The 21,398-nt window shown below is 50.8% G+C and overlaps 2 protein-coding genes across 2 annotated transcripts; both read left to right on the forward strand.

Annotated features, from left to right (window-relative positions):
- Positions 1-333: 333 nt before the first annotated feature.
- On the forward strand, positions 334-3,432 carry LAMTOR2 (late endosomal/lysosomal adaptor, MAPK and MTOR activator 2). The gene is made up of 4 exons (XM_065420269.1): positions 334-473; positions 1,497-1,659; positions 2,435-2,524; positions 3,135-3,432. Exons 1-4 carry the CDS (start codon positions 406-408, stop codon positions 3,189-3,191), a joined length of 378 nt encoding a protein of 125 aa, XP_065276341.1. The 5' UTR covers positions 334-405; the 3' UTR covers positions 3,192-3,432.
- Positions 3,433-8,731: 5,299 nt separating this feature from the next.
- Positions 8,732-20,838, forward strand: RAB25 (RAB25, member RAS oncogene family). The gene is made up of 5 exons (XM_065420156.1): positions 8,732-8,771; positions 17,366-17,561; positions 18,844-19,037; positions 19,468-19,548; positions 20,708-20,838. The coding sequence occupies exons 1-5, from the start codon at positions 8,732-8,734 to the stop codon at positions 20,836-20,838; spliced, it is 642 nt and encodes a 213-aa protein (XP_065276228.1).
- Positions 20,839-21,398: the final 560 nt, after the last annotated feature.

The following is a 21,398-nucleotide window of genomic DNA, read 5'->3' on the forward strand; positions in this document are numbered from 1 at the left end:
TGGTGGTGGTTGTTTGTTTTTAAAACCCCAAATAGTGTGAGTTGCCTCCATGATCAGTGTTAACTGTTTGTAGCTTGTATGTCAGTAAATGCTATGTTTGTTTCCTGTAGTGAGATTACAGGAGATTACATACTGCTGTGCGAACTGCTAAGGATTGGGCTCCTTTGGTGTATAGCACAAACTGTATGTGTGTAACGTACAGAGAAATTACACAGCAATCTGTGTGAATGAAATGCCATGTCCTTCCACATGGGCCTGACTATGCAAAGACCTGGGCAAGAACTACAACTCCCAGCATGCTCTGGGCTGAGGTCCCCGGCATGGGTTGATCAGCTGATGGGGAAGTAGGATCTCTGAGCTGTGTGTTTCCACCACCACAGGGAGGAGAGAGGGTCTGTTGCGACCATGCTGCGCCCCAAGGCCCTTACCCAGGTCCTGAGCCAGGCCAACACTGGAGGGGTCCAGAGCACCCTGTAAGTATGAAGGTGTTTGGGGGAGGAGTGTGGGGTGGCTGGGTATGGGTCAGGGAGCCTTCACCCTAAAGTATTGTGGCCAGATCAGTGCCCCCCCCCCCCCCCCGGGTGCAAATGGTCTTCCCCATCTCCCTCCCTCCCTCCACACACACACACTCGGTGCCCAGGTAGGAACAGGGACATCTCAGTGTTTGTCCCCTCCCCTCCCCCCCCCCCCACAAGGAATTGTGTAATACAACCTACCTGAAAACAGGGGGGAGGAGGGGGCAGCCCAGTGCACCCCAATAAGGAATACTCATCCCCCCACCAAAAGGCATTGTGGGGAGGGGGCTTGGGGAACAGATTACTAATATTCTCCCTGTTGAGGGACACCGTTGCAGCGCACTTCGGTATCATCGCATGACCGTCATCTGTGTTCCTTGCTTAGGCCAGCCATGCTGGGAGTTTACATGAGGGCAGCTACACCAGTGCAAAGAAATGGGAGTGGGTAACTGTGGGATCTGTGTAAATATGGTGTTTAATACGCCCCTTCCCACTGTAGACAGGGCTGGAGTTTGAGGGCGGGCAGAGCTCCAGCCACATGAGAACTGGGGGTGGGAAATCCTGAGCTTCCACAAGTGCTGTGGCTGAATCCAGAGAAATATCCACTAGATGGTAAAAAATTGGGGGGGGGGGTCCATTCCCCCTTAACTCCTTCTTCCTAGTAGCTGCACCCATGGAAAACGAGCACCCCTGCTAGGGAGGAAGGATGGTTTGGTGGATAAAGGAAAAGCTCTGCCACTGCCTCCCCGTCTGACCTTGGGCATGTCACTTCAACTTGAGCCTCCGATTCCTTCTCAGTAAAAGGAGGGTGAGACCCGCCTCAGGGCGGGTGTCAGGAGGGTCAGTGCATGATCTGTCTGATCGGGTACTAAGGCGATGGAGCATCATAGAAACCCCTATGAATAAAGCCCATGCCTAAGCAGAAGTGGTGTAAAGCCCTGTGGGCGTTTGGCTCAAATTCTCCTCCTCTCTCCTTCGTAGGCTTCTGAACAATGAGGGGTCTCTGCTCGCATATTCTGGTTATGGAGACACAGATGCCAGGGTCACTGCGGCCATTGCCAGTAACATTTGGGTGGCCTATGACAAGAACGGTCACCAGGCTTTCAACGAGGACAATCTGAAATTCATCCTTATGGACTGCATGGTACATTGGGGGGGGGGGGGGGGCAGGAATGGGGCAAGGGCTGAATTCCCATACGGAAGGCTGAGTTTCTCTGCAGGAGGGGAGCTGCACGTCTCTACTCTTCCCAGTTTAACCCATAGATCCCTGAAACAAGTGTGGAATTAGAACACAAGACTACAGACTCCTGTTCCCAGCTCTGCCACCGACTCACATTGGGCAACTGCCTCTTTCTGCCTCAGTTTCCCCAGGTGTAAAACAAGGCTAATAGCTACTTCATGGGGTGGAGTGGAGGCTGAAATTAAGTGCTCCGAGATCCTATAACGGAAGGTGCTATAAGAATGCAAGGTATCGAAAGCCAAAACTTTAAGAAGGTTGCCATTCCCCTCTCCCTACCCCCACACAGTTGAAAGGGCTTATTTCAGAGCAAATGCCTTGCTTTTTAAGAACGACCTAGACTTTCAAGTGTGACTGGACAGTCCGATTGGATAACATTGTACAATTGTTTTGACCACCTTGTGCAGGGCAGTAGGAGCGTGGTACCTAGTTCTGAAGCAGCACCCTGGCATCAGTAGATCTCTCAGCCATTCACAGTTTCCAGTCTTACAGAGGGTTTCCGAGGTCACCCAGTAGGCCAGTGGCAGAACTGGGAAGAGAATCCAGGTCCCCAGTATCTTGACTCTAAAAGCAGAAGGTCAAAATGGCTATTCTAGGGCACCTATGGACCCTGGGACATGGGGTGCGAGGGCAGAATTCTGCAAACCTATCAATCAAATGCATTTTCCTTCCCCCTTTGCAGGAGGGCCGTGTTGCTATCACCCGAGTGGCGAATCTCTTGCTGTGCATGTATGCAAAAGAGACCGTTGGATTTGGGATGCTGAAAGCCAAGGTGAGGCTGAGCTGACTGATCACATCTGAGGGGAGGGCAGGGGCTGCTGGTAGCAGGCTGTGTAGCTGCAGTTTGAAAAGTGGATTAGTGAGCTCTGCATAGGATGAGCGGATTTCTAACTGATGTTGGGGGGAAGGGGGGAGTTTGTAGAATGGCATTTGGAGTGGGGGGAAACCTAGATGAAGTTTTGGGGAACCAAAGGGCCTCATTCTCACTTTACCCAAAGGCCCCTTAACCCCATTCTAGCAAAGGGGGAGCCTAAAATTGGGAACAAATTGCACTTACATTTTAAGGCCTCTGTAAACTACCAGAGCTTAGTGAAAGTGGGATCCGTGGTGTATAGCATAGATTTTTATAAGGGCCTACAAAATCCGTGTGACTTCAGGGTAGGGCCTGGGTTGTCTTTTGTGTCTGTACGGCACCTAGCGCAACAGTCCCAATTCTGGGCCACTGTACCCCCAGGCAGGCTGTTTGCCTCAGTTTCCCCACTGTAAAATTGGGATGATATTTCCCTACCTCTGAGCAGTTCGGCTGTAGTCAAGGCTGAGTGTGGCTTATTACCCATTCACTAATGCTCGTCTCACTGTGCTGTATAATAATCCGTTCCCAGGCCCAGGCCCTTGTCCAGTATCTGGAAGAACCGCTCACGCAAGTGGCAGCATCCTGAACAAACTACGGCGGGGCAGAGCGGAGGATGAATGAGGCCGTCGCAGCTCAAGGGCAAAGAACCCTTCCCCCAAAAGCTCTTATAACGGAGAACCGACCAGTGAAGTGGGCACGTGAATGGTTCCATGGGCAATCCAGGCTTTGGCATCACACTGAAAACTAGCTGACAGCAGTGGACGGCACCTGGGGCCTTTTTTTATATATAGTTAAAAAGAAAAATAAAACTGAGTATTTAACACTTGAGTCCCGTCTCGCCTCTTTCGGATGAGGAAGGGGCTGGGGACTTTCATCCTAGGGCTCGTCTACACTTGAAACGCTACAGCTGCGCCACTGTAGTGTAGACACTACGTAGGCCGATGGGCAGGATCATAGCGTTCTTTGGTCGACCTAGCGCTGTCTACACCAGGGGTTGGGTTGGCTTAATTACGTCACTCGGGGGTGCAGCTGGGTTGACCTAAGTTTTTTTTTGTGTAGACCAGGCTCAAGAGATTAAAAAGAGCTGAAAAGTGGAGTGTGTGGAGGGGGTGGTTAAGAAAAGGAGAGGCGCATGGGACTGTACGAGAGCTGGGTCAGAAACAGGTCTCCTGTCCTATGATGACATTCAAAACTTTTTCCCATGGCAAATTGGGATGGAAAAGTTAAAAATCTTGCAAGTTGCTGTGAACTGAAAAATCTCCAAACAAATTTCAGTTGGGGCAATGGCAACATTTTGTCTATTTCAACCTTTATTTTATTTATGTTACTATGTTAACTTTTGCAACAGTCACTTTGACTCAAACAGAACTTTTCATTTACAAAAAAAAAGTCAAAATGGAGCATCCTGACCCCTCTGAAACTCTTCTCAACATTCTTTTGAAGTGAGATTTGGCCCAATCAACCTTTTCCCCACAATTTGTCTTTGATAAATGGGCGTTTTGTGATTTTTTTTTTTTTTTTTTTTTTTTTTTTTTTTTTTTTGAGAACTCCTGACTAGCTCTAGTCTACACCAGTGGCTCTCAGCCTTTCTAGACAACTGTATCCCTTTCAGGAGTCTGCTTTGTCTTGTATACCCCCAAGTTTCACTTCAATTAAAAACTGAGCTTACAAAATCAGACATCAAAACACAGAAGTGTCACAGTGCACTATTGCTGAAAAATTGCTGACTTTCTCCTCTTTACCATATACTTATAAAATAAATCACTTGGAATATAAATATTGTACTTACATTTCCTGTGTATAGTATACAATGACTTGTTTATACTGCTCTATATGAAATTTTAGTTTGCACTGACTTTGCTAGTGCTTTTTATGTAGCCTGTTGTAAAACTAGGCAAATATCTAGATGAGTTGATGTACCCCCTGCAAGACCTCTGCATACCCTCAAGGCTACGTGTCCCCCTGGTTGAGAACCACTGGTCTACACCCTCCCATTCTGATATGCAAACAAGGGCACGTGTCTAAGGCCTGATCTAAACCTAGGCTGGGCTCCTACAGCAGCTGTGTCCCTAAGCCACAGACTGATGGATGTATCAGCGCGTTGTGGATGGGGGCTGAAATCTGACAAGGGTGGTGTAACAGCTGAAGCCTGTCAATCTGGATCTCCACCCAACCTCAGAGTGGCATCCTGCCTGTGATCCTAGGCTCTGTCCATCAGAGGCAGTGACTGGATGGAGTAGCCCGGCTCAGCCAGTGGGACAGATTTCGGCTGCATCCCTCTTGAGCAATATTCCCCTCTCCTGAGCTGATCTTAGTGTTAATATATATATTTTTAACAAGACTGCTTCCCCACCACCACGTAGCTGGATCTTTCAATGAGCTTTGCCCATGCTAAGGCCCCTGGCGTGTCCACTTTGGGCTAAACTCACCCCTCTGCAGAAAGCCAGCACGAAGCCGACTTTGTGAGTCCAGGGAAACCAGCATAAGGTGGCGTGTTGGATGAGGAGTCCTGGGGTCTACTCCCAGCATTGCCACTGACTTGCCTGGGTGACATTGGGCAAGTAACTTCCCCTCTCTGTTCCTGTTTTCCCCTCCCGCCTTCTCTATTTTAATTGCAAGCTCTCTGGGACAGGGCTACCCCTTGCTATGTTTCTCTATATACCCTAGCACACTGGGGCCCAGATCTTGGTTGGTGCCTCTGGGTAGTCCTGTAATGTACATAGACCTATGTGCCACAATCTCACAGGTATTCTCCCCCCCCCCCAACCCACTGTGTAATTAGACTTTGGAACTCTCTGCCACAAGATCATACAGAGGGCAAGAATTTAGCAAAGAGGGACTACACTTACATAGGTCCTTGTACTGAGGTCATCGCTCTAGTAACTGTCCTCTAGTACATTAAGCGGCCTGACTAACATGTCACGCACAAGAGGCTCAGTTAGAATAGTTAAGACTGATCGAGCCCGTCTACAGTGCAAGGCTTCAATCAGTCTCTAACAATGAGGGAGTTGGAGGAGAACTTCAAGGGGCTAGGGGCAGATTATCCCATAGCTGCCCATTTGTGGGGGAGAAAGGAGGTTCTTGCATCTTCCTCTGATGCAGCTGGTGCTGGCCACTGCCGGAGGTGGATTTTTGAACCAGTTGACCTGGAGCAGGGAGTTAACTCCTATGAGGATTCAGGGGTTGCTGCGATGTCTAGTTTTTCCCTCTGTTGCTCACATGATGGCAGCAGAGGATAAGGAACACAACTTTCATTTTCTAACACAAAATGCACAGGGGCAGATTCTGCTGCCAGTAACGCCGGTGTAAAGCTGGAGCGAGTCACTGGCATCACTCTTGATCTACACCAGCAGCTGGAAAATCTGGCCTGGTGGTTTTTAAAGTGAAACTAGCAAATTAATCTAGCGCTGTGCTCAGGCTGCAGGCTTGGGTCACGCCAAGGACATCAGGGGTATGTGCTGCCTGTCCTGTCTGACACAAGACTACATCAGTACGAACTAGCTACCCTTTAGTTCACACCAGCAGGGTCTACACAGGGCAGATCGAGTGCAGCACAGGAGAGCACGTGTCAATTCACACACCCTGTGTCCCCCCCCTTCCCTCCCGTCAATACAAATGATTGGACATAGAAGGACATTTGCTACCTGAGAGCTAAGGGGGAGGCAGTGTGGCCTAGTGGATAGTGCACTGGACAGCGAGTCAGGAGCCATGAATTCTATTCTCGCCTCTGGCCTGCTGGGTGACCTTGGGCAAGTCACTTGCCTGCTCTGTGCCTCAGTTTCCCTGTCTGTAAAATGGGAATAATGATACTGGCCTCCTTTGTACAGCACTTTGAGATTGGCAGGAGAAAAATCTGAGCTATAGTTACAGAGGGAAAAGCTGGCCCAAGTGAGGCCAATGGGAGCTTTGCCAGCCACTGCTGCCTGAGCAGTGTAAAAGGGCCTTAGTGCAACTGAGAATCAGCCCACTGGACTTTGTGTCACACCCACTGCATGGACATTCAATGGCTTGCTGGAGCGTAGCGTCAGTGCTGAGCAGCGTTAATCCCCTAATGCGTCTGGTTTCTCCGGCTTGAGCCTGGCCTCTCCCATCCCGGCTGAATTTTCACCTGCGTTTGTAGGCAGTGGCATTAGCACACACAGCTCTCCACCCACCAGTAAAGAGGTGTGGTCCCAATCACAGAATAAGGCCTTTGTTGGCTCTGTCATGCCCCTTCCCTCCCCTAAGAGCCTATGGTGGATTCTTTTGCAGCCACTGCTCTGGGGAGCCAGCTGTCTGGATTGTAGTGGCTCTGAGGCTAGGAACTCAGAAACCCCTTCGCTTAACGATCCACAAATATATTGGGGGTTCCCCACCAACACACCTGGGTTTAAATCCTTTCCCATCAACCTCTCTAGAGGGCTTCCCAGTTCTCCTCTACCAGTTCCCAGAGCAGATGCTGATGCAATTACACTACATGCTTGTGAGAGGAGAGCCTGGCCTAGTGGATTGAGCACTGGCCTGGGACTCTAGTGAGCTGGGGTTTATTTCCAGCTCTGCTGTTAACCATGAGGGAAATCACTCCCCGTCCCTCCTTCGTGCCTCTGTTTTGATTGTAAGCTCTCTAAAGACAGAGTCTGTCTCTCACTGTGTCTACGTACAGCACCCTGCACCGCGGGGCCTAGATCTCAATGGAGACAGTTAGGTGCTATAGTCCTACAAATACTGACGATAGAGAATGCCTCCCTCAGGCTCCTTGTGTTCACTTTAGCAGTATCAGGGGGACTGTCTGCAGGGCAGCAAGATAAATTTGGGGCCCAAGTACATTGTGTTCCTTGGGGTCCCTCCCATTTCACTTTATTTACACAGGTATTTGGGGGCTCCCTGAGCCAGGAGCCCTGGTACAATTGGACCCTCTTTCCCTCCCTTCTTGTCAACCTTGGCCAGAATCTTATTGTCAGCTCATCCCTTCTCCTCCCAAATACTCAGTCGTTTGTCTCATGTGATATAAACATCCCCTTGGCTCTCTGCTCCTCCAAGGAGTGCTCCAGGAAAAAAAACGGTGCAGAGTGTGTGATGGGCCTATCACTCTGCCCTAGCCACAGCGGACAGGCCCCTGCCTACAGAGCTGAGCTCACGCGATAGGGGCTAGGGCTTTTCACACTGGAGTCAGTCCCGGGCATCAGCCACTAGACAGGCACTTGCTATTGCTAAGGGAGCTGAGCCAGCGGTACGTATAGAAGCATCTAAGGCAGAGCATGTTTTTCTGTGGCACTTGTCCCCAGATCAGCAGAGTTGGTTCAAACTGCACAATGCTCCTCTCTCCATCCTCAGCCTCCCACTCCCTGCTCTCTGGCCTCCTGCAGCTTGCACATTGGCCAGGAGGTCCTGTGGCTGGCGGGCGGGCGGGTGGGTGGGGGGTCTAACATGCCAGCTCATCAATAAAATGCAGTGCCTGTGGCTTCTGCAGCCTGGGCCAGTTTGCAAGTCGTGGGCACTTCCACGGGAGAGCAAAGAAAGTGCAGGATCAGGCCCACACTCCTAGGGTTGCCAAGCCTCCAGGATTGCCCTGGAGTGCCCAGGAATTAAAGCTGAATCTTTCGTTCGAGATTATGTCATGCGGTGAAACCCCCAGGAATGTGTCCGACCACAGTTGGCACCCCTGCCTAGTCCAGCATTAACACAAGCAGAGGCAGCGTGCGTGGGTGTGTTCAGCAGCCATGTGACACTGGTGGGGGTGGTGAGCACTACCTGACAAACCTGTATGGCGACACCCAGGTCACACCCCATTGAGTCAGCCAGCCCAGCAGAGCTGCACCTTCAACCTGCCTAGCAAGGATCTACTCCCCGCCCGGCCCCTTCGAAAAGAGGCCTAAGAAACACAGGGCTGGCTATTTTTTGTTTGTTTGGCTGGTGCAGCAAAGGGAACTTGGCCCTGTGGGTCTCCTCCCCTGTTTGGCAACTCTCCTCCCAATCGCTTTCAACTTCCCTGTCTTGGGAGGAAATTTTGTCCTCCGCCTTCCTGGTTTATCAGATCGTGGCCAAAAAAACCCCCAAACCCCCCCCCCACACCCTGGCTGCTAAGGAAGCAGGTGAAGACTGAGAGGAGGATCCCAAGCCGGAGGGGGCCAGGTGTGGCTGGGAGAGATGGGGACGGCGGAGGAGGACTATAACTTTGTCTTTAAGGGTGAGTTTTATTGGTACCCCCTTTCCGTGGTTGGTTTCAGGCTGGGCTGCGTGTTCTGCAACGGGCTGGTTCTGCCTTTTGAAAGAGGTGGAATTGGGGGCCCGGGGCAGGGGGGGCAGAGGATGGATGGGATGTGGGGTGGATGCTGGAGGCCGGATGGAGCGGCGGTGGTGGGCTGGGGCACGTAGCGCCAACAAGGGGTGGAGGGGAAGCAGCCATCCAGAAGGGCAGCTGGGTCTTTCTCTTGTGGTAGTGGGAAGTCCTTGGTGGTGGATCTTTGAGGGCAAATCCCACCACGCCTGGGTATAAGCCCCAGCGAAGTCAGTGCAGATGCACCAGGAATTTGGGTCAGATGAGCCCCTCTGCCACTCCCCCCACAGTCACTGCAAGGTTGTGACTGGCTTTGGGAACCCACCGAGCATCCTGTCAGTAAATCCACAGCCCAGCTCAGCGCCTGGGCCGACAGCTGAATTGTGGGGTGCAGTCAGGGGGTTTGACACCTCCCTCTTAAGCATTAGGTACTGACCTAGCTGGATGGGTGGGCCAATCGGATGTGGCCAGCCTTACAGTGGAGTGGGACGGAGGGAGGGCACCGAGGTCGCTGTGGAGGGGGCTTCTGGCAACCCAGCTCCCCAGGGATTTGCAGGGATCCTGATGGATGTCCGGACTGAACACCCTGGGGGCTGATTCTCCTTCACACTGCACCGCGAGTGCTCAGTTACATCCATGCAAAGTGCTACCGAATCCGAACGGGTCACCCCGGTGCAAACGCCTGCACGAGGTGGAGAGCAGTGGCGAATGGGGAGCTGGTAGCCATAATGGGTGGAAATAGCCCCGTAAGGATCCTGCCTGCACATGGGGCTGCCCCAGCTGGAGTGGAGCTGAGGTAAGGGCTATAGAGAGTGGCTCAGGGGTGTGGCCAGAATGCCCCGTGCTGTAGCTAGTCTGTGGGTCTCAGGCCCCATAAGGGGCAAGGGACTGTTTCTTGCTATGTGTAGTCACAGGCCCCGTCACGCTGGAGCCTCAGTTTTGGTACGAGTCTCCAGGTGCTCCCGTAATACAAAAAACAATAATGCCCCCACAGCGTAATGCCCGGCGAGAGGATCAGGGCCTGACGGGATTGCACCCCTCTAGGGACAGTTTATTCTAACCTGGCTGAGGCCGCGTTCAGTAACTGGCATTGCAACAAAAGCTCGACCGGATTGCATTTGTTAAAAACCGAAAACGCATTCATTTTCCCCAAAAAGGAAAGAGTTTTGGTTTTCTGGAAAAAAAAAATCAATTTTTTTAACCAAAATTTTACTTGCAGGGAAAAAATTTTTACATTTAAAAAAATCTAAATATTTTGAGGAAAATGTTTACTATTTTCTAGCCGGTTCTGTGTGCCCATATTTCACTGGGACAAGGACAGTTGCTCTGGCAATCGGATCCCAAACCTTGATAGGTTAGAACTAGAGCTAGCTGGACAATGTTGGGGGGGATGGGATAGGGCCTTCCATGGTAAACAGACACAAACAACAAAATCCTCAAAACTTTCAGATGAACATTTCAATTTTGCATCAAAACACTGAAAAAATGTTGTACAAAACTGAAACATTTTTGGATTTTGCCCAAAGATTCTATTTTTTTTTTTTTTTTTTTTTTGCTTTTCCAACAAGAAAAAAAAAATAACGTTTTTTGAGGAAATTAAACACTTCCTGTGAAAATTTTTGTTTAATCAAAAACCCCAACTTTCTGGAGAAAAGCGGCTTGGATGGAAAATGTTTGATCCTCCCTAGTGAAAGCCAACACCTTGAATTCCACCCAGAAGCTTTTCGGGAGCAAGTGTTGGTCATGGAACATGGACTGATGGGCTCCCAACCTGCAACTCCCCTTAATAAATAGGCTGTAGCATTTTGCATTAGCTTCAGCTTCTGAATGGTCTTGAGCTGCAGGTTCAAATCCCAACTGAGGTGTAATTTACATTCTTGTTATTTCATTTTGTGTTGTCTGGTTCCAGGGTCAGGAAGGTTTTCCCAGCTCTGGTGCTGCCTCGTATGGTCCAGGGGTTTTGTAGGACTCAAGAATTAAGTGCTGATGATGGTGGGGAAAACCGTTTTGGTGGGGAATTGTGACAGTGCAGGAGAGGCAAAGAAAAGCAAACTGGACCAACACAGCTGAGTGGAATGCAAAACATAAACATCGTCCAAGCAGCTTAAATGGGGAAAGTACATTTAAAAGTCATTCTGCTTCAGTAATCTTGGGAGTTGTCATTAGCATTGTAGGTAAAGCAATTTAGGGTTTAGAAATATTATAATCACCTGGCTGGTGTGTGTGTCATCACTTGTATTACAGTACATTAGGTGCTGTACATAAACCTAATAAGAGACAGCCCTTGCCCGGCAGAGCTTACAGCAAGATAGTTGAAGGGGAAACAGAACAAGGCGGTGTCTTGGGCAAGGGCACCAGCAAAGCTGGGCCAAGAACCCAGATCTCCTGATTCCCAGTCCAGTGCTCTAGTCACTGGATAACACTGCCTCTCTGGTATGTGTCACTGCCCGCTACTGAATGGAATCAGAACAGCTCAACTGTGTGTCACAGGCCCTATATTGCCAGGTGCTAATGAGGAGTTGCCTTGAGCTTGGGTGCTAGGGGCCTGAACTTTTGAAGCAGGGGGAATCTGAGTTCTGTCCCCAGGGTCACCGCGAAGTTCCACATCCTAGGCAGCCACAGATTAGCTACATGCATTTTAAGCTGGCAATGTCCTTTTCAGAACAAAGCCAGGGAGACAAACGGCTGCTTGGCCCTTTAATGTCCCACTCACACAGCTGCGACGGCGCGGGAAGGCTTGTGTTTGTGCAGACTTTGCACACACTGCCGCCTGCCACACCTGCATGAGCGAGCCACACAGCCTGACAGTATCAGAGCACAGGCAAGCTCCGCTGGGATTCTTCAGCCAGGTTTCAAGCAGCCACTGCAGGGTTAGCTGCCCCCCTTCCCCAGGGAGCAAAAGCTCAGAGCTACCGGCTTGCTTTGCAAACAGAGCGGACACAGATCAGATAAGCTGCAGGGTGGCTTGAAACAGGGTGGAGACGGTCTCCATTGCCACCTGGGTGGAATATCTACTACATAAGCCATCTGGACAAAAGACATACAACATGCACACACCTAGGGGGCCCATTAGCAAAGCGCCAACTGCAAGAGGAGGCAGGCTGACATGAAGACAAATCCCTCACTGTAGGGAGTGGAGGCCAGATGGGGTCAGTCCGGGGAAGGCTTAGGAGGGAAAGGAAAAAAAGATGGAGGATTCGATTTGTTAGAAAGCCAACAGCCAAAACCTATTTGCCTAGGGAGTCACCTCTAGGACTAGCCCTGCCCAGCTGTTACCGCCTATTCCCAGCTGGTGGGCCAGTTACTCAGAAACTGTCCTGGCTCTTGGGTGCAATTCTATGGACTGTGTTGTGCTGGAGGTCAGACTGAGGAGACCAGAACGATCCTTCTTGGCCGTAAAAAGACAACGATGAGTCTGATTCTTCCTGCGCCTCACGCAGGTGTTTACGCCAGGGCAAAGTGGGGTGTAAAATGTTTCTGACTCAGAACGGGAGGCGTTTTGCACTTGCTCGGCCCTGGTGTAATTGACGACACAGTTTGATGGGAGAATCAGGCCCAGTCACTATGAATAAAGACAAACCCAGGACAGTTAGGTTGTGTCCGTTTGAATGGGCGGGATCTTAAATGTGTCACCGAAACACATAGCAAAAATCCATTTTGATGAGAAGCAAAATTGCCTTGACATTTGAAATGGGCCCATGCGCCAAACAGTCAGGACATGAGGGTGCTCAGGAATTGAATCAGGATGGAGAGCAGGTCAGGAATTTTTTGTCTCTCTCCCCTTCCCTTCCCTCCCCTTCTCTCCCCCCGTGGAAAATTTTGAGGTTTTGGCAAAATATTTCAGCTAAAATCCAAAATATTTCCATTCAGAAATACTGCCATGGTGCTTCATGGGAGCTGTAGTTAGAGTTTCTCATGCTCCCATTCTCCTCTATAGGCCAGGCTCTCTAATCAGACTACATCTCCCAAGATGCACTGTGGTCTCTGCTCTTGATAAGGGGAGGTGGTGTATTGTGGCAGTCCCAGGGTGGTGATGCACAATGGGAGGAGATTTACAGATTCCAAGGCCAGATGGGCCCATTGTGATCATCTAGTCTGACCTCCTGTTGGACACAGGCCGGAGAACTTCACAAACTAATTCCTGGAGCAGATCTTTCAGAAACATATCCAGTCTTGATGAAGATGAAGTCCAACTGGGGATTTTACTCTGGAAGCCAGGGTAAATTATCCCAGTGCAAATCATGGCATATATAGGTTTACCCTGTCTACTTTGCCCAAATAAATGTTAGTCTCTAAGGTGCCACAAGGACTCCTCATTGTTTTTCCTGTCTAATTTAGTGGTTTGCAGAAGTGCAGCTATGCCAGGAGATTACGTTAGGGTAAACTCTCGGTTATTATTAGATCACCAATATTTTCAATCCCGTGCCTTCAAACTTATAAATCAAGGCCCTAGAAATCATGAGATTGTGTTAAAAATCATGAGATTTTAACAGTAGTGAATTGGGGGGTTGTTTTTGTTTGCCTTCTGATGTTGAAGGCTTTAGAGGTCACATTTTCATGCTTTGCTCTGTAACCAAGAAGGCCAGAAACTGCCTTCTGTTCCTGACATGCGAATCTCAGCTTTCATTTACTCACGTGACCCTGGGCGCTGGGGCTTTAAGAAAAGCACCAAGTATCATGAGCATTTGCAAAAGTTGGCAACATTTGATCTGCACCCTACTGTGTGTTCGTACACACGGACAATGCCTAGCCCTGAACAGCTAACAATCTATATAGACGTTGGGTGGGAGAGGAAACTGAGGCACAGAGAGGAAGGGACATGCCCACAGACACCCCACAGGTCAGTGGCAGGGCCAAGAATAGAACTCATGTCTACAGATTGCCCTACCTGCCTTATCACACCACTTCTCTTCCAATACGGACACAGCCTCGGTTTCCCCTGTGGCGTGTGTGGATCTCACATGTGGTAGGCGGAGAAGAGGGTAAAAACACTGAAGAGAAATAGGAGCATGCATCTATAAAGCTGCAACAGTGGACAGAGGGATTCAAGGGCATGTGCTGGGCCTGGAACGACTATGAACTCCTGGTTTGAAACTAAGGGCTTGTCTACATGGGGAGATTTCCCAGAATAAACTATTCTGAAATAGTTTCCCAGGTGGACACTCTTATTCCAGAATAAGAGCGAGTTAGCTTAATCCGGATTAAACTCCCAAGTGCCAGTGTCCGTTTAAAATCGGGGGGATTTGTTAACTTCCCAGGCAGGCTGCACAGGCAGCAAATTTACACAAGTATTTAGGGAGGGGAGGAGCGGATAAGGTGGGTTTGATCATGAGTTATTATTATGACAGTGATGATCAGGTGAGCACCCACTGGTCCTTCAATGTGTTTTTTAAGGACTGGGGAGGGAGTTTATTTGTGGGTTGACAATTGTTACTTTAATTGCAGTGGAGTCTCTAGGAGGTAAAATCAGTGCTGTAAATAAATGAATTCCATCAAAACTGTGAAAGACTTGATAGGGCTGAGACAGGAGAAGAAAGTCTGGCCCAGTGGTTGGGGCCGTAGTCTAGGAGGTGGGCGATCTGGCTTACGTTCCTTGGTCTGAAATTCAATAAAGACCAGGGCAAAGTCCTGCATTTAAGAAATAAAAATCAAATGCACAGCTACAAAATGGGGCGGCTAGGCGGTCGTACTGCTGAAAAGGATCTGGGGGATCATACATTGAATATGAGTCAACAATGTGATGCAGTTGCGAAAAAGACTAATAGCAGTCTGGGGTGTATTAACAGGATCGTCGTAGGTAAGACACGGGAGGGAATTGTCCTGCTCTGCTTAGCACTGGTGCGGTCTCAGCTGGAGTCCCGTGTCCAGCACTTTAGGAAACGTGACAAATTGGAAGGAGCCCAGAGGAGAGCGACAAAAATGATCAAAGGTTTAGAAAACCCGACCTATGAGGAAAGGTTAAAAAAACTGGGCATGTTTCGTCTTAAGAAAAGAAGTCTAAGGCGGGACCTGATAGTCTTCCAATATATTAATGGCTGTGATAAAGAGGACTTTGATCAATTGTTCTCTATGTCCACTGAGGGCAGGACAAGAAGTAATTGACTAAATCTGTAGTAAGAGAGATTTAGGTTAGATATTAGGAAAAACTTTTAAATCTCAGGGTAGATAACCTCTGGAACAGGCTTCCAAGGGAGGTTGTGGAATTGCCATCCCTGGAGGTTTTAAGAACAGGTTGGACAAAAACCTGTCAGGGACAGTCTAGGTTTACTGGGTTCTGCCTCAGCTCAGGGCGCTGGACTTGATGACTTCTCAAGGTCCCAGCCCTGCATTTCTAGGATTCCCTCCTCTGCCACAGACTCCCTATGTGACCTTGGGCAAGTCACTTTGCACTGGTACAGCTCCACAGATTATTTGCTACATGTATCATAGAATATCAGGGTTGGAAGGGACCTCAGGGGGTCATCTAGTCCAACCCCCTACTCAAAGCAGGGCTAATCCCCAGACAGATTTTTGCCCCAGATCCCTAAATGGCCCCCTCAAGGACTGAACTCACAACCCTGAGTTTAGCAGGCCAATGCTCAAACCACTGAGCTATCCCTCCACTTAGCCTGTCAGTGCCTCAGTTTCCCCACCTGTACAATGGGATAATAGCACTGCCCGGGCTCACAAGGAGGGAGAATAAACATATTAAAGCTTGTGAGGCACTCAGGTAGGTAACGGGGGCCAGAAAAAGTTCCTTAGCTCGATAGGGTGTGTCCACACCACAAAAAAAGACCTGCGGGGCGGAGGGGAGGGGTGGTCTCAGAGCCCAGGCTCCATCTGGAGCTCGCACGTCTACACTGCTATTTTTAGTCCCGCAGCATGAACCCAAGTCATTTGACCCTGGCTCTGAGACGCAGTGCTGCAGGTATTTTTCTGCTCTGTACACATACCCCTAGATACTAAGCCACATTCCTGGCTCTGTGCTAGAAAATTCAAGTGCATTCCACAAAACAGAGAGATCAGAAGATACAGCAACATAAGAAAAGGCAAATCTTCCATAAAGGTTTTTCGGTTGCTGTTTAGAATCGAGAGGCAGAGAGAAAGTGCTCTCAGGTTTTATTTTCACTTTGGCTTAATACAGGTGTGTTAAGAGGCTGTAGCATGAAAAGAAGGAAAACTGTAGCCCAGCAGAAGAAATTTGGAGTATTTTATGAAAGTTCCAGCAAACAATGTGATTGTTGTCTAGGGTGATCCAGAATCACCAACCCCAAGTATTCAAAAATCATGAGTTGGGCCCCCCAAATCATGACTGGCTTAAAATCTTGAGATTTTTAAAATAAATAATTTTGGGGGTTCTTTTTATTTGTCGTCTGGATTCATTTGCTTCACGTTTTCTAGTTTTTCTCCACCAACACAAGGGCTAGAAACGTCCTTGGTTTTTTTAGATGAAAGCTGAGATTCACAAAGTCAGCTGACTCCAGCAGCTGGGACTTTAAGCTCGCCCAAATATCTCAAGAGTTGATGTAAAATTGAGAAACTTGGGACAGCATTGGCAGTCGTATCATGTGGCTACAATGGTGTGTGTAGCTAGAAAACTTTTGTTTTCTGTGTCCTGCACCACCGTATTTCTAAGAACTCTCCCTGGATGCAGAGACAGCACCTGTTGTGAAGTCAGTTCCATGCAGACTGTTACAGAGGAGCTGTATACACTGAGCTCTCTCGCATAAGGGACTTTCCTTTTGTTCTTTCTTTTTCGGTTGGTTTCCTTAATCTGATTCTGATTGAAATCTGCTCCTTGCATATGGAAAAACAAAACAGATGAGGGCTAGGAAGAAATTTTCCTTACGGGCATGTTTTTCCCATAACTGCTTAATGCAGAGACAGGATACTGGACTAAATGGACACATGAGCTGCTCCCACATGGCAATTGCTATGTTCCTAGATGTCTGTTGCACTAGAGTATTGGCCTTACTCACCATTTCCCTGCAATTTGTGTCATCATTTGCACCAGTGCACAATGGTGATTCTGCCTAGGTAGCACACAATGCCTACTTTTGGTGGTGTAGATGACAGCACGAGGCGCAAGGCAGTGGAGAATCAGGCACCAAAATAGTTGCATTGCAGCCACCTTGGGGACAACGATTCCTCTGCGTTTGTACAGCACCGTGCACCATGAGAGAGTTCAGTACATTGTTAATAAAACAATGATGGACTGGTTGGTATGTATGATTATTTGTACTGCGGTAGCACCAGACGCTCTAGTCGTAGATCAGGGCCTCATTGTGATAGGCGCGATACAAGAAGAACAAAAGTCCCTGTCCCAAAGAGCTTACAGTCAAAGTCATGTTCCATAGCTCTCTACTGAAATCAGAACTGGGTGTCATATGCCCTGTACTGCTCCCAGCTCATGAGGATTCTCCATCTTCCTGTGCTTTTGGATTAGGAGGATCAGAATTCTATCCCTGGTGCACAAGTGCCATTTGCATCTCATTTTGCTAGGAGTTTCCCTCTTGTCTCCCTAGTGGTCCTGATTGGAGAGTCCGGCGTGGGGAAGACCAATCTGCTCTCGCGCTTCACCCGCAATGAATTCAACCACGACAGCCGCACCACCATCGGCGTGGAGTTCTCCACCCGCACCGTCATGGTGGGCAATGCCATGGTGAAGGCACAGATCTGGGACACCGCCGGGCTGGAGCGGTACCGTGCCATCACCTCAGCGTAAGCGGGCCGCGCGGCTCGATGCAACAGCGGGAGGGGTGGCAATGGCGGCCGCGGTTCCTAGGCGCAGGCGACTCCACACGGGAGGCAGGTGCCTCTGAACACAGAACTCCAAGGGGGTGGCACAGGGGGCTATTGTATGTGACCTGCCCATACTCAGCGTGACTCACGGTCTCCCTCCAGCGGCTGGGCCACACTGAGGTTTATGAGTCCGCTACAGTCTTTGAGCTAACAGTTCTTTTAGCTCAGGTGGTAGATGCTTGTGCATTTAGAGCCAAAGCTCTTGGGTTGGAGCCCCACTGCTTAGAGGAGTCATGGTACCCCTAGAGCAGGTGGGATGGAGAGTGTCTATTGCCCAAATGAAGCCGCAGGGCCTGATTCTCCATTGCCCTGCACTTCCTGAGTCATTTACATGCGTGCAAAACGGGCTTAGGACACTACTGTGAAAATGAAGGGGAAAAAAAGTCAGCGACATCAGGGTGTTTCTTTGACCGTGACTGACGCCCGGCAGCATTTGAACCCCAGCCCTCCACAGGCACAGCACAGATTCATAGATTCATAGATTCTAGGACTGGAAGGGACCTCGAAAGGTCATCGAGTCCAGTCCCCTGCCCGCATGGGATCTCTACCGGTGGATTTAAAGGAGTGACTCCACTGCTTGGCAGCAGTAGTAGGCAGTTATCTTAGTAGCTCAACCACAGGGAGTGAGGGGGCAAGACAGGGATGCGCTAGCCACTCTGTGGGCCGGCTCTTGGAGCAGCAGTACTGGGTTATAGGTAGGCGCACTGTGGGTATGTCTACACTGCATAGTGAGCCACGGTCAGTGGGACCTGACCTTGAGGACTCCGGGTTTCCAAGCCTGTGCTTGAGCGTCCACACTGCACTGTAAACCTGGGCTTACAATTGCTGGACCCAGGTCTCACAGCCCTGCTAACGCGTCCACACTGCCCTGCGCAGACCTTCTGACTCAGGTGTGAGGCTTGAGCTGCATCCACACAGCAAACTGACAGGGCTTGGACCCGAGGTGCAGCAGGACTCGGGGTCTGTCTGACCCACCCCCCTCGCAGAGTCCTTGGACCTAGGTCCTGAGTGCTCGCTGACCCACGTCAGACGGATTTGTGTGTGGACGGAAGAGAGATTTGGGCTCAAACCTGAGTCAGAGCCTGGGCTTAGTGTGCAGTGGAGACACACCCAAAGAGGTCTGACCCCACTAGAGGCGATGGGGCTGTGACAGGCTCCGGCTCAGGCCCTGTGGTGAAGGCCGCCCGCTCCCTCTCGGCAGGTATTACAGGGGAGCAGTGGGCGCCCTCCTGGTTTTCGACATCACCAAGCACCAGACCTACAACGTGGTGGAGCGCTGGCTGAAGGAGCTGTACGACCACGCCGAGGCCACCATCATCGTCATGCTGGTGGGCAACAAGACGGACTTAGCCCAGGCCCGCGAGGTGCCGACCGAGGAGGCCAAGATGTTTGCAGGTATGGAGCCGCCTCCCAGGGTGGACCCACCCCGAGACAGCCAGCGCCCGCTGGGTTCTGCTACCCCTCCCCGAGAACACGTCCTGAAAGCCTCCTGTTCCAGCCAGAGCTCATGGTGCTGGGCCCGCATGAGCTAAGCAGGGTCCGTAATGTGATAGACCAAGGGGTGCCAGGCTGCAAGGAGGTGGGGGCTCAGTAGGGGGCGCTCTCCCTGTTGACTCAGTATTGATAGGACCCCGGGGGGGGCTGTACTGTGGGGGTGCTCTCCCCTCCCTGACCCTGATGCCCCAGTGTCGTTCTGCTGGGGGAGATGCCATGCTAGATGAGCCAAGGGCCTGCCCTGTTCTGGCAGGAAGGGGGATGCTCGGGTAGCCGGACCCCCAAATGGTACCACAGTTCCCATGCCTCTTGCGTGACCCTGTCCTTGCAGAAAACAACGGGCTGCTGTTCATCGAGACGTCTGCGCTGGACTCCACGAACGTCGAGCAGGCCTTCGAGACCATACTGAGAGGTGGGCAGGGGAACGTGGAGTCGGGGGGCTGGATTCTGAGCAGAGCAAGCCCTGGGGCTGGCTGACGGAGAAGCACCCGGGGGGTGAACTCTCCATAGAAAGAGCTCAAGGTGCCATGTGACAACTGCCCCGCCACCAGGGAGCGCTAAGGAGACCGAGTGGAATCCTGTATCCCACCTCCTGCCATGACAAACCAGCCCATTGGCCCATCCGTTCCAGCATCCTGCTGGGCCTGGTTAGACCATTTGTCTGCCCTGGAGCTTCTCTCTGCACCAAGGGGGGCAGGTTAACGACTAGGCCAACTGGTCTAGACAGGGGATTTTCCTAACACCGTGGGACACTCTGGAGAGAGAGAAGGCTGGGGAGCAGGTTTGGGCAAGGAGTTACCCTCATGCTGCCTGTTTCCACCACGGTTCAAGGGGACAGGACTAAAGAACACCCCGAAGCAGGGCTGATGTGGGGCGGGCGTAAAGGGGGGACAATAAGTGATCTCTCTCCTGCCATCCATCTCCACCCTCTGACAAAGAGAGGCAAGGGACACCATTCCTTACCCATCCTGGCTAATAGCCATTAATGGACTTAACCGCCATGAATTTATCTAGTTCTCTTTTAAACCCTGTTACAGTCCTAGCCTTCACAACCTCCTCAGGCAAGGAGTTCCACAGGTTGACTGTGTGCTGTGTTTTAAACCTGCTGCCCATTAATTTCATTTGGTGGCCCCTAGTTTTTATCTTATGGGAACAAGTAAATAACTTTTCCGTATTCACTTTCTACAATCGTACCAGAGCCCTGAGCGCGGGGTTAGGGAGGGCCCCAAAACGTCTGTGTAAATAAAGTGAAATGGGAGGAGGTAGGACCCTAGCAAACAGGCTGTATCAGGGCCGCACATTTCCCTCTATGGGCCTGCACCACAGTGAAAACCTAGCAGGCCCTGCAGATCCACCCATATTATGTCAAGCCCCAGCAGGGACCGCTAGCCCTTTAAGCAGGAGCTGGTCCGGCTAATAGAGCCAGCTGTGTTGGTTAAGGCAGTAGGAGGTTCACCAACCTCTGTCTGTGGCCCAGCCCCGGCTCGAAGGGGACACAGCACCACCCGGTGGGGGTTACCCTGGGCCAGGGGGAACGCTCCAGGATCCCTTATTATCGCTCCCTCTTCCAGACATTTTCAGCAAAGTGCAGAAGCAGCAGCAGAGAAGCCCCCAGGACAACAAGGTGTCGCTCTCCAGCGAGAACCCCCACGGCGCCTCCCAGACCCCGGAGGAGAAGCGAGCGTGCTGCGTGAGCCTCTGAGAGCAGGGCGGGAGCCAGCCCGGGACTCGCTGTGGAGGCACGAGCCCCTCCGTCCGCTCTGCTTTCTGACCAGGGGGAATGCCCGTCCCCTCCCTCAACTCCCCGTAACTGCACCAAGCCAGGCCGGGGCTGGGCCACAGAAACACGTCTGCAATTGATCGGTCCCTTCACCCCCTCCACAAAGCCATTACCCACGCCCCACCCTGCAGGCAGCACCACTAGAGAAGGGGATGCTGCATACCCAGACCTCTGCCCGCTGGGGTCTGCCAAGCCACAGCAGGGGGAATCTTGGGGCGGGGAGGGGTCGGCTGGCCAAACTTCCCCCTAGCAGAGGGGGAATCAGCCATAGGAACACGCCCATCTATCTTAGTTACCTGATCCCATTACCACAGTGTCTGAGCATCTTTTTAATGTATTTATCCTCACAACCCTCTGTGGGATAGGGCAGTGCTATTATGCTATTATCCCCAGTGTACACATGGGAAAACCGAGGCACAGGGAGACTAGGTGACATGCCCAGGGTCACACAGGGCATCTGTGGCAGAGCTGGGAATTGAACC

Source organism: Emys orbicularis, chromosome 20 (genome assembly GCF_028017835.1).
Source record: "Emys orbicularis isolate rEmyOrb1 chromosome 20, rEmyOrb1.hap1, whole genome shotgun sequence".
Taxonomy (NCBI): Eukaryota; Metazoa; Chordata; order Testudines; family Emydidae; genus Emys; species Emys orbicularis.

Excerpts from the sequence above, each read along its gene's own strand:
- LAMTOR2 (XM_065420269.1), top strand. The coding sequence starts at position 406 with ATGCTGCGCCCCAAGGCCCTTACCCAGGTCCTGAGCCAGGCCAACACT. Across the intron at positions 474-1,496 it reads GGAGGGGTCCAGAGCACCCT|GCTTCTGAACAATGAGGGGT; the intron begins GTAAGTATGAAG and ends TCTCCTTCGTAG. Across the intron at positions 1,660-2,434 it reads TCATCCTTATGGACTGCATG|GAGGGCCGTGTTGCTATCAC; the intron begins GTACATTGGGGG and ends CCCCCTTTGCAG.
- RAB25 (XM_065420156.1), top strand. The coding sequence starts at position 8,732 with ATGGGGACGGCGGAGGAGGACTATAACTTTGTCTTTAAGG. Across the intron at positions 8,772-17,365 it reads CTATAACTTTGTCTTTAAGG|TGGTCCTGATTGGAGAGTCC; the intron begins GTGAGTTTTATT and ends TTGTCTCCCTAG. Across the intron at positions 17,562-18,843 it reads TACCGTGCCATCACCTCAGC|GTATTACAGGGGAGCAGTGG; the intron begins GTAAGCGGGCCG and ends CCCTCTCGGCAG.